This window comes from Haliotis cracherodii, unplaced genomic scaffold (genome assembly GCF_022045235.1).
Source record: "Haliotis cracherodii isolate W230 unplaced genomic scaffold, xgHalCrac1.p SCAF_1, whole genome shotgun sequence".
Classification (NCBI taxonomy): domain Eukaryota; kingdom Metazoa; phylum Mollusca; class Gastropoda; order Lepetellida; family Haliotidae; genus Haliotis; species Haliotis cracherodii.
Window position 1 is genome coordinate 31,750,650 of NW_027266264.1, and position 13,019 is coordinate 31,763,668.

The following is a 13,019-nucleotide window of genomic DNA, read 5'->3' on the forward strand; positions in this document are numbered from 1 at the left end:
AACTGACCAAACATCTTAGTGGGCAGCTTGACTTTTAATGCCACTTCAATTACTAACTTAGTTATTTCAGGGTGTGATAAATAATTGTGGGACACCAGTCACAGACAGTAACAACCTCAATCAACCCCACTGGCATGGATAGTGTTCTGTCAGACCAAGGATAAAAAATGTCAATCCCACAATCAGAGGATCCTGGAATTACCAAGGGACTTGACTCTGCAGATTGAGTTGCAGTGCCTTAGACAAACACAAGCCACAGGGGTCACTTTGCCTCCACAGAGACTCGCTAAAGGTCAGAATTGCAAATACAAGCAATCGGAACATTTTCCACTTGTCCATTCAAAACTTCCGATTTGGCCAAGAGGACTTGGCGATGTTGCATACATTCATCACCCAACAGCATGACACAGCTTCAGCTCTTTATTCAATGCAATGTACAGTGTGCTTCACTTGGAGGTATTCCTCCATCATAGCTGTATATTAAATACGTTCACAATATTTACATAAGTACACTCCGTATTGCACGTTTAATATTTACATCACACAAACATAACAATAACTCAACAGTTCCTCCTGACATGTTTCCAGTTGCATACAGGGTACTTAGACTTAACAAATAGTTCGGACAAAAACAGTCTGGATGCCAAATTTGTAAATTCTTGAACGAAGCACATCAATTCATGCACAATTGCTAATCAGCCTTTTGAAAAAAAGACTGAAAATCACTGTCATTAAATCACATATTATATATTTAATAAACATTGTAAACATGGTGGCCAAAGCAACCTTGACACGTCTGGATTCCTACAACTGATGCATCAGAGACTATGGGCCTGATCCACTCCCATCCAACATCCATCACTTAAATGCAAGCCATGTGCATGGTTCTGGAGACAAAATGAATGACGGAATATGGCAGCCCCACAACATACAAATTGAACTAGGGAGCCTGTTTCACAAAGAGATGGCTAAACCAGGATAGGACTGCTGTCAGTATGTTAAACTGTAAGTGCTAAAACAGCTGTAAAGGGATGAAGTGTCACTAGTGAGTGAGTATGGGTTTACACTGCTTTTAGCAATATTCCAGCAATATCACGGTGGGGGCACTAGAAATTGGCTTCTCACATTGTACCCATGTCGGGAATCAAACCCAGGTCTTCAGCGTGACAAGCAAACACTTTAACAGCTGGGCTACCCAACCACTCCTTGAAGTGTAACTAAATACTGTATACCATGCTAACTGGCTCTCCAACAACTGATCAATATTTGACAGTCCTCAAACATCAACAGATACTACATCGTCAAGAAGAGCTGTGGTACTGTTGAAGTCAATGACAAGGTTGCAAATAAAGTCGGACAATCATCCCAGGCTTGGCAAGATTTCCACACTTGCTCAGTGCTCAGTGACACCTGAGAAGATTCACATTGAATTCTAACCTAAGTAGCCTTTAAAACTTACTACAGTTGGACACTATTCACTTTCCTTGGATTATTGGAACCTGTGTACAAGATGGTAAGTTTCCAGTCATCACTAGGTATCATCAGACATCCCGAGGCATCATCAGACATCAGCAGACATTACAAGGCATCATCAGACATCACTAGGCATCATCAGACATCACTAGGCATCATCAGACATCACCTTTTATCATCAGACATCACCAGGCATCATCAGACATTACAAGGCATCATCAGACATCACTAGGCATCATCAGACATCACCAGACATTACAAGGCATCACCAGGCATCACCAGACATCCCTAGGCATCATCAGACATCAACTAGGCATCACCAGACATCACTAGGCATCATCAGACATCACCAGACATTACAAGGCATCACCAGGCATCACCAGACATCACTAGGCATCATCAGACATCAACTAGGCATCATCAGACATCAACTAGGCATCATCAGACATTACAAGGCATCATCAGACATCACTAGGCATCATCAGACATCACCAGACATTACAAGGCATTACAAGGCATTACAAGGCATCACCAGACATCACTAGGCATCATCAGACATCACTAGGCATCACCAGACATCACCAATCATTACTATCCATCACCAGTCATCACTAGGCATGATATCAGCTGTTACTCTTCTCTCCAAGAAGACATGGAAGGACGTGTACAACAGTTCCTACATACACACCTTTCAGTTTATTTATAACATGGTTGGTGTCAGTCTGGCTCTGTGATACACATGTATTATTAAAACATTTTCAGCACAGACATGTTTAATGCTGGATTAGACTTAAGGTATTTTGACTTGTCATGTTAACCATGTGTCCATGGCCTAGGGTATCCTGGAGGAGAGACTCCCTTGAGGAGTCCGCTGGTGGGTGGGCGAGTCCGTGATCAGCGTCACCTGAAATGTGAAAAGGGAAAAGATATCAATTCGCAGTTGCAGAAGTTTTGTTACATATCTCAACCCACACTTGGGCTGTTGATTCAAGTACAGCAACATTAATATTGGAGGTGATTCCCGATAGACGAGACGGCACAAATGTCATCTGAGGAGCCACAATTCACTGGGCACATCCTATGACTGTGGTTTTGAAACTCAGATACACCCTTTGTCAGTCTTACCCGTGCTTGGGTGTTTCGAAAAATGGTAAATGTTTAGCACTTGCATCACTCCAGGCTTTCCTCCCACAAACAGGTGACCCGCCATGATATAACTTGAATATTGTTCAAGGTGGTGATAAAACAAACTACTCACTTACTCTAGAGAGAAAAAGGGAATGTTTTTAGCTTTAGAGTTACATGGGGTACAAATACACACAAAAACTGCTGCTGCAGCCTACACAAATACCTTGTTGAACACTCCTCGACCAAAATAGTCGGCGACCACGGAGAAGCCATCTTGTGCCCTCTCCAACTGAAAAACGAGGCAAACTTTCCTTGTAATTGTTCTGAAAGTCTGTAAGAAAACTGCATATCTACAGGCAGAAAGTTGCAGGGTATCAATGATCAACACTTCAGATAATAATAACACTACCATGATAATCAACAGCCTCCTTGGTGAAGTGGACAGAGTGTCTGCCCGGAGAGTGGAGGGTCAGTGGTTCTATACCCAGCCGTGTCATACCGAAAGACGTTAAAGGATGTACATGTTACCCTGCCTGGTGCTCGGCATTAAGGGGGTAAAACAAGGTCTGGTGGCCTCGGAGTCAGTACACTTTGTCTGAGTGGGGTATCCATGTTACACTACAGCATGGTATCTCAGTAAGCTAGCACCATAAAACTGGCACGATGCAATGTACCATAAGTGCAATAATCTTGAAAGCAATATTATACCCCATTTCCCCTACAATACAAACAATAAATGTAATGTTTACCTGATTGTGAAAATGTTCATGAATGTCCTTTGTTTGTTCTTGAGCTTGAATGATATCCATAATTTTCCTGAAAGCAGATTGTGAAGAACACAGATAACCAAAATTAATGTCACTCACGTATGACGTTGACAACAGCTTCCTGCCCATTATTCAGAAGCCAATTCTACATTGTCTAAAGCAGAAATCTTTTGAATATTTTATCCTGTCAAGCAATTCAAACATTCCTGAGAATATAGAAGCCTCAAAGTTGATTGGCTGAACAGAAAGTTCAGTAAAAGAGGCATACATCTTCATGGTCTTACAATCAGAACTACAGGTTCCTGTGCTAGGATTGGTTGGTTGGTTGGTTGGTTGGTTGGTTGGTTGGTTGGTTTGTTGTTTAACGCCGCACTCAACAATATTTCAGTTACATGACAGCGGACTGTAAATAATCAAGTCTGGACCAGACAATCCAGTGATTGATATCATGAGCATCGATCCACGCACTCAACATGCTCAACCAAGGTCGATGACCTGCATAAACCAAGTCAGCGAGCCTGACCACCCAATCCTGTTACGACAAGCATAGTCGCCTTTTACGGCAAGCATGGGTTGCTGAAGACCTATTCTACCCTGTATCTTCACAGGTCCTTATGCTAGGAAATCAAAAGTGATGCATGTTGAGTCAAATACTGATCAAAGTATACATGGTTCCTGCCACCCACCTATTTTCAGCTGCACATACAGGGCACTCCGTGTCAGTCTCGGCATAGCTCTCAAAACAGCTGCAGAAAGAAACACATGCTGATCACTACTGATGTTTGAGAAAGTGGTGAAAGAGTTTTATAAGGCTGTCAGCAACATGACCACAATACAAACGTGATTGTGTCCATCTGCCCATGAGTTGGTGTATGTTAATGTGTTAAAGACACAGTCAGCTAAATGACACTGAAGGGGTTGTTACATAGAGTACTGCATAAATGTACCTCAGGTAATGTTATACCAAAGGAGATCAGTTTCACCCACCATGTGATAGACTCACAAAGTGACTCTAGTGCCATACTGAGATCACCTGACCTACATTTGTGTATTATGACATTGGCTAGGGTACGTTTCTTCATACAAAAGGGCCCTATTCAAGAAATCTATCTTAACACAAAGGTGAACCTAACTTCCATACTTTAACATACAGAAGGTTTACGGAAATCATAGTGCCAAGACCATACATGGAACGGGGTAACAACGACCTCTTCAGCAGGACCTGGCCCTATTCAAGAAATCCTTCTTAACACAAAGGTGAACCTAACTCCCATACTTTAACATACAGTAGGCTTACTGAAATCATAGTGCTAAGACCATAGATGGAACGGGGCAACAATGACCTCTTCAGCAGACCTGGCCCCATTAAAGAATCAGAATATTTTGCATTCTAAAAAGTTTTGTCGTTTCTCTTACAAGATAGTTAATCAAATATTGTGAGAATATGAACATGTACAGAATCCTACCAGAAAACACTTGAAGGGGTAGAAGACTAAAGATGTTGTGTGCAGCATGTGAGCTACTCACTGTTGGTGGTAGGAATGTGAGCTACTCAGTGTTGGTGGTAGGAATGTGAGCTACTCATTGTTGGTGGTAGGAATGTGAGCTACTCTCTGTTGGTGGTAGGGATGTGTGCTACTCACTGTTGGTGGTAGGAATGTGTGCTACTCACTGTTGGTGGTAGGAATGTGAGCTACTCAGTGTTGGTGGTAAGAATGTGTAGGAATGTTTAGGAATGTGAGCTACTCACTGTTGGTGGTAGGAATGTGACCTACTCACTGTTGGTGGTAGGAATGTGAGCTACTCATTGTTGGTGGTAGGAATGTGTGCTACTCACTGTTGGTGGTAGGAATGTGAGCTACTCAGTTTTGGTGGTAAGAATGTGTAGGAATGTTTAGGAATGTGAGCTACTCACTGTTGGTGGTAGGAATGTGAGCTACTCAGTGTTGGTGGTAGGAATGTGTGCTACTCACTGTTGGTGGCAGGAATGTGAGCTACTCACTGTTGGTGGTAGGAATGTGAGCTACTCACTGTTGGTGGTAGGAATGTGAGCTACTCACTGTTGGTGGTAAGAATGTGTAGGAATGTTTAGGAATGTGAGCTACTCACTGTTGGTGGTAGGAATGTGAGCTACTCAGTGTTGGTGGAAGGAATGTGAGCTACTCAGTGTTGGTGGTAGGAATGTGAGCTACTCAGTGTTGGTGGAAGGAATGTGAGCTACTCAGTGTTGGTGGCAGGAATGCGAGCTACTCACTGTTGGTGGTAGGAATGTGAGCTACTCATTGTTGGTGGTAGGAATGTGAGCTACTCACTGTTGGTGGTAGGAATGTAAGCTACTCACTGTTGGTGGTAGGAATGTGTGCTACTCACTGTTGGTGGTAGGATTGTGTGCTACTCACTGTTGGTGGTAGGAATGTGTGCTACTCACTGTTGGTGGTAGGAATGTGAGCTACTCAGTGTTGGTGGTATGAATGTGAGCTACTCTCTGTTGGTGGTAGGAATGTAAGCTACTCACTGTTGGTGGTAGGAATGTGAGCTACTCAGTGTTGGTGGTAGGAATGTGAGCTACTCACTGTTGGTAGCAGGAATGTGAGCTACTCACTGTTGGTGGTAGAAATGTGAGCTACTCACTGATGGTGGTAGGAATGCGAGATACTCACTGTTGGTGGTAGGAATGTGTGCTACTCACTGTTGGTGGTAGGAATGTGACCTACTCAGTGTTGGTGGTAGGAATGTGAGCTACTCTCTGTTGGTGGTAGGAATGTAAGCTACTCACTGTTGGTAGCAGGAATGTGAGCTACTCACTGTTGGTGGTAGAAATGTGAGCTACTCACTGATGGTGGTAGGAATGCGAGATACTCACTGTTGGTGGTAGGAATGTGAGCTACTCAGTGTTGGTGGTAGGAATGTAAGATACTCACTGTTGGTGGTAGGAATGTGAGCTACTCACTGTTGGTGGTAGGAATGTGAGCTACCCACTGTTGGTGGTAGGAATGTGAGCTACTCACTGTTGGTGGTAGGAATGTGAGCTACTCACTGTTGGTGGTAGGAATGTGGTTCACACAGGAAGTGTACGGATGGCAGCTCCAGGGGATGGTTACAGATGTTACACTTGGATGCCTGGAATATCTTCGCTCTGAAAAATCAAATAGCGTGTTCAGGAGTCTGATAAATTATGACAACTATGTTGAAAAATGAGAATGAAAAAAAGACAAGAAACCTTCTAGATTTCTAACATTTTCAAATATGAATAAAGCACATTTGGCTCGGCAATATGAATTTCATATTCATTATATTTATTAATAACAGAAAAACATTTCATTTCCATTTCCTCTAAATTCGGTTTACTGCGGAGTGTGTTTAAATGTTCGGGGAATACCAATTAAACTACATTAAGAAATCTTTGCTGTGATTTATTCTTTTCTTTTACCTTCAAAAGGATATCTTGAATTGTCATATGAAATATTTCTTTTTGTCATACCTATAATACATTTCAACATGTCGAATATCAGCTTGGCTAAAACTATATCAATATGCCATAAGTCATTGTCTTTCAGAGCTGGTTAGATAGGTAACTGAAGATTCACAAGAACACTACCTACAGGTGTCCAAGAGTACTCTAAATCTCAACAAAAAAGTCTGTTTCAAAGCTGAACATGCCCGAGCACCATGAGTGAGTATGGTTTTATGTCACCTTTACGAATATTCCAGCAATATTACATCGGCGGACACCAGAAATAGTCTTCACACAATGTACCCATGTGGAGAATCAAACCTGGGTCTTCGATGTGACGATTTAACGCTTTAACCACTAGGCTGACCCCACCGTTCCCTTCCCCCCCCTCCACCCCCCACCCCACCCCCCCACACCACAACCCCAGCGTGAGAAATACTAACGATGTCTTGAGTTCTTCTATCTGTTGTCTCTTCCTCTCAGTGTCTTCTCTGTACTGTTTAATGAGCCGTTCATCCTCCGCAATCTGGTCGTTTTCCAGCTGAAGCCGTCGGATGATGTAATCCTATAGCATAAAATACAATGACAGTAGTCAGCAACAGTAAAGTCAAAATCAAGTGTGGATCAGGCGTTTTTGAGTGTGTATTCAAGCTAAATAAAGTAAATCAAGGACAATCTTTGAAGAAACTTAAACAGATCCAGCTTCTGTCAGCAACAGTCACTTCTCAAGACAAGTGGACACAGCCTCACCTTGACGACGGACAGCGTGGCGGTGGAGTTGTGGGCCAGGGTTTGTATCACCAGCAGAGGGGGAAGCAGATTCTTCTTGTCAATATCTCACACGTCAAGGAAATTAATTACAAGTTTCATAAAGGTCAACTAGACCTCAAGAATGAACTTCTACAATGACAGGTTTAGAGTAACACCACCTGTTTGAAATGTAGTCCACTACTAGAGAACCCAAACTTGTTTACGAGGTGTGAAGCCAACCATGGATGATAAACAGGATGAATCTGTATTCAAACCCACAGCTAGCAGATCCTGGCACAGTTAAGGGATGCAACTCTGCCCGAAATGACTAACATCACGATACATCCCGTCCCACCTTTTACTAATGTATATACATCTAATACAAATGTTACCCTACCAACACATGCAAAGAAGAAACAATGTGAATAATTTAACTGCAGGACCTACAGAAACTGTCAAAAATAATTTTTTCAATTATCTTGTCATATATAAAATAAAAACTTGTATCGTGCACATGATACAACATCTTCAGTCCAAATCCATATGAGAAGATCTGTAAATATATGATTTGTTTGTTGTTTAACACTGCACTCAGCAATATTACAGCTATATGGCAGCGGTCTGTAAATAATTGAGTCTGGACCAGACAATCCAGTGACTGACATCATGAGCATTGATCCACGCAGTTGGGATACAATGACATGCTTCAACCAAGTCAGCGAAGCTGACCAACCGATCCTGTTAGTCACCTCTTACGACAAGCATAGTCACCTTTTACGGCAAGCATGGGTTGCTGAAGACCTATTCTACCCCGGATTTTTACAGGTCTGAGAATATGATACCAGCTAATGACTGACACCTAGCCTCACCCAAGACCCTTGAGGCAAGCCAACAGAGACAGTGGAACGACAAGTCAATGTTTGTGTGATAATTGCTTTCCCTGCACTGAATATTTCAGCTCCAGGAAGGTAGCCTGTAAAGAACTGAGTGAGTGAGTGACTGACTGACTGAGTTGGGTTTAATGCCGATTTTAAACATTATTCCTGTTATATCACCGCGTGTCAGCTTAATGTGGGAGGAAAGCTAGAAATGATGCAGGTCTCATACATTTATCACTTCGGTGAAACCCACGAGCACGGGTATGGTGCCGACAAACCTAGAAACATAATCAGGGCAAACCGGGATTCGACCCCCACAATCATAGGTTTCTGGCGTGCCCAAGGGACGCAACTCTGCACAGTGCCTTAGACTACTGATAGTGGATTAGACAAACCAGTGATTGATATTATGACGACACTCAATCAACCAAGTCACCAATTATCATCTATCCACTAAGTGGCAGCTCACAAGCATAGGTTGCTGGAGACAGATTTGGGTTCAAAATATTGTAATGAATCAATAAAAAAATAATGGTTGGCATTTCCGAAGTCCTTAATCCAGGCACGCAGTGGCTGTGGCACAGTAGGACAGGTCAAGGATACGAGACAGGACCTCCATCAGTTGAGCTTTACAGTTTTCTTCCTTCCGGGCAAAGAAAGACAGAGCTTGTACCCACAGACTAGGATCCTGCTGCCTGGAACAGGGAACCCATGTATTCACATCTCCTGTCATACTGTATATCACTGTGCAGAAAACTATAAGGCCAGTTTTCCATACCTAGAATTAGGGAGCTTTCAAGGAGGGTGGTCTTACAGGGTTAGAAATTGGCACTAGTCCTATAGTCCTTGCTAAACTGCCCATTAGTTAAGGTATCATAAGGACTAGTAGATATTTGCCATTTTTAAGGAATTTGCTATATATTATCAAGGACTAGTGGACCAAAAATGTTTCTACCACTGGCTTGTACAGGGGGGGGGGTCGCCTTATAGGTATGGTTGCTTTATAGACAGAGATACAGGGTATTACCTGGTCACAGCTTTTGATACATGTGCGGTGGCCCCCCACTTCCCCAACATTGGTTGGGGTACAACAACATCGGGGTTAAGTGGCGGACATTGCAGTATGACTGCCTCGAGAGGATAAATACCCCAGTGCCAAGCACAGGGTAATGTTAATTTCCATGTTTGTCGTGTCTTGTGTTTATATATATATAAAAAATTGTGTGTGTGTGTGTGCGTGTGCGTGTGCGTGTGCGTGTGCGTGCGCGTGCGTGTCTATATTAATTAACCAATATTGTATCAAGCCATGTGTGTGATCAGTTGCTGTTATCAACATAACAGCTACCCGAAAGTGGCAATAAGTCGCCTATAACAAGCAAACATAGATTACAGGGGGCCGACACAGACTTACAATTCCCACTGGGAACAGCATGAGAGGGGAACACCTCAACCACTGAAATACCCCACCCCAGTGTAAGTACAAGCACTACTCATCAGTCACTGTGAACACTAGACTCATTCCAAAACACCTTTTCTGCTCTTCAAACTTAACAATTTAACTTCATGTGCTTTTGTAATTCTACGTCACAAATAGTTAATATATTTTTACTATTAAACATTTGAGAGAGATATTGGGCTATTTCATATTGTTCTGTAATAAGAGGACAGTATCTTACATACTTGAAATGAACTTACTTTAAATATACTTACTTTTATCAGAATTAAGTGAAGCTGAACTTGCCCCATGGCAGTATGGGATGCAATTTGTAGAACACCTTCTCCATACAACCAATCACACACAACCAGGTCTTAAGTGCACTCACAATATCCCTATCAGATGTTGAGTAGAATATATTGAACTTTACATCTAGTTAACTAATCGTTGCCACAAGAACTCACCCAAACTTCTTGCAAGCCTCGATGACGTGCACATATTCATCATGCTCCATGTGGTAGCGGAGAATCTGCTGATACCTGCAACAGAGAGAACATCGAGTGTTTATCTCAGTTTGTCAGCTTAGTAGGTGACCAAAGTGACACGTTTCAGGACTCTTTGATGTCACCCTGGATCACGGATATGTGGAAGTGAGTTTTGGTTTAACACAACTTTGATCAGTATTTAGTTAAGTAACGGTGAGACAGCTTGTCGTAGACATTCAACACTTTGATGTCACCCTGGTTCACGGACATGAGTGAGTGAGTCAGGTTTTACACCGCTCTATCCATGCTTCAGTGACCTCATGGCATGACAGCCTAAAGAGGGAAAAACACCCAAAGTGACACAGGTCGGAATACTTTGGTTAAAAACACAACAGGACAGACATCGTGAGGCTGATAGCATTGTAATCAGAGGGAATCTTGGATTCAAACAAATAATTAGTGCATCCTGACAGGTAAGGGAGGCAACTCTTCCCAGCAGCACCTTAAATAGCTGGGTCAAATTAATATGGTTGCTATGGAGTTTATTGTAAGACATTTGAGCCATTGCACTGTACATTGCACTGTACTCCAGCGCTGTAACCGGTTTGTATATACCACAGTCTTTAATATCATGACAGCTAAATTACATGGCAGTTTGTAAATAATACAGCCTGGACCAGACACACTGGTTGATATTTGATCCTAGTCAAGTCGCTACGCTCTACCACCCAATCCAATGTAATCACTTCTTTCCACAAACAACAGAGTGCTGGCGACCTATTCTAACCAGGCTCCCCTTGGCCTGACCATAAACCATACTTTGAAAGATTTTCCTCGGATACTGGTTAGTTTATGGAACATTTATGAATGAGAATTACTATCTATCTGACTTACAAGTGAGCTTTCTCATACAGGTAGAGGATGCCGGCCTTGAAGTTGTTCATCTGGCAGAGAATCAGGGCGTGGTCAATGTCATACCGAGCCTGCAACACACAACATTGAGAAAACTTCACACAACAAATCCTTGATACAACATAAAAACGGGGCAAACAAATGGTAGTCATGCCAGCAGTAAAATCTTAAAAGGCCATAAATTCATTGGAATTGTCCTGTTCAACAATACATAGGATGTTTATACCAGCCTCCACACTGATGATTTAGCACATGTCCAGCAGGAGACATATTTGCAGCTTCATTTATAACTGAGTGAAAGGGAGATAACTCTAAATTGATGTTGATGTATCTAATAAACAGTGACTTAGAAATCATCACAGAATACAGCTTCATATTATCAAAACATGTGACAAAGTACCAGGAATGATTCTCAAACTACCATTTCTATTAAAATCCCCTGCCATTTCAAGTATTTGGTATTTAAAGTTTTTCCAAGCCGAACAAACAGCGTTCTGAATATGCCAATTCTGTGCATACTTACATCAGGATTCTTCAACAGTTCCAGTGTCTTCCTTTCTCTGTCAACTCGAGGCTGTGAGGAGGAAAATTGTTTACATTGTGTCAATATGAATCAAAGTACAATTTAATTATTCCTATTCAGCAGCCATTGTGACAATACAATTCCTATTTCAGTCCGAGGTATTATGAATCCATCACCCAGGTACTCACTGATATGTCCTTCTCATGCATCATCTGATGGAGGTACAGCTCCAGCAGGGTGTTGTACACCAGATTGGAGGAGTTGGGCTGTACCTGGAACACGGACAACAAGACATGTTCATGGTGTCACCAGGATACCACCGAGACTAAGCTCAACTGTGTACAACATTCTTACTGTTTGGTGATATTAATTTCAATTCAGAAAAAAGGACAGGTAGAAAATAGGCCCAAAATTACAATAAAATGAAAATAAGATATCCATTTTTAATAGACCATAGTCTTCAGGAGAATTTTTTTTCAGAAAATATTCTATGTTTAGGTATATAACTATGTTTACACTTTTCATATTTTGTTTGCCCCAACTTAAATTTAATTAGCTAATGTACATTATCCACAATGGATTTATGTGCTTAATTTTGACAATTACATTTTTCAATGTTGGAAATGAACTTTTATAAGCAGATATTCAATGTCATATCATATGATTGGATATGGTTGAGCTTTTGGCAAAAAAAGGTTAAGCTTTTCTGTTTTACTTCTGTGGGTGCATGCGAATGGATTTGGTTAGCTATTGATGAGTGATAGCTATTGAGATGGTATTTCAGGATAAAGTAATATGAAGGGGTATTCTCAGGAGATACCGAAATTATCCATACCTCAACCATGTGCTCTAAGAACTCGGTCAGTTTACCAGAGTTGTTCACAAATATGTGTATGAATTCTTCTGCATTGGCTTTCTGAATGCGTTGTAAACCACCTACAATAACAAAACAAACACATCAGTGGTATTCACAGACAAACACCAACCTCATTAAAATCAGATCTGAGTTCTCGCTGCCGCTAATCAAAGATCTGAGGACATCCCATTACGGGTCACGTCAAGACAACCTTATGCGAACTTTGACCGACGACTGAAATGACATCAGCCAAGTCGACATTAGCCAATTAGAAAGCAGCTATCTCGAGCTTTACAGCACTCGTTACAACCTCGCAAATTCCATTTCTGTCTACACTTGAAAATATATTGACACAGTT

At 41.8% G+C, this 13,019-nt stretch overlaps 1 protein-coding gene across 1 annotated transcript in view; it reads right to left on the reverse strand.

Moving 5' to 3' along the window:
* Positions 1-405: 405 nt before the first annotated feature.
* Positions 406-13,019, reverse strand: part of LOC139475939 (vacuolar protein sorting-associated protein 11 homolog) — a 29,417-nt gene continuing 16,803 nt past the window's right edge. The window contains exons 17-29 of the mRNA XM_071259156.1: positions 12,641-12,741; positions 11,994-12,077; positions 11,806-11,856; positions 11,265-11,353; positions 10,350-10,424; positions 9,054-9,145; positions 7,573-7,658; positions 7,266-7,387; positions 6,406-6,504; positions 4,055-4,114; positions 3,351-3,417; positions 2,825-2,890; positions 406-2,377 (exon numbers count right to left, since the gene is read on the reverse strand). Coding sequence (XP_071115257.1) covers positions 2,306-2,377; positions 2,825-2,890; positions 3,351-3,417; positions 4,055-4,114; positions 6,406-6,504; positions 7,266-7,387; positions 7,573-7,658; positions 9,054-9,145; positions 10,350-10,424; positions 11,265-11,353; positions 11,806-11,856; positions 11,994-12,077; positions 12,641-12,741 — 1,064 coding nt within the window. The 3' untranslated portion in view covers positions 406-2,305. The remainder of the gene's footprint in view (positions 2,378-2,824; positions 2,891-3,350; positions 3,418-4,054; positions 4,115-6,405; positions 6,505-7,265; positions 7,388-7,572; positions 7,659-9,053; positions 9,146-10,349; positions 10,425-11,264; positions 11,354-11,805; positions 11,857-11,993; positions 12,078-12,640; positions 12,742-13,019) is intronic.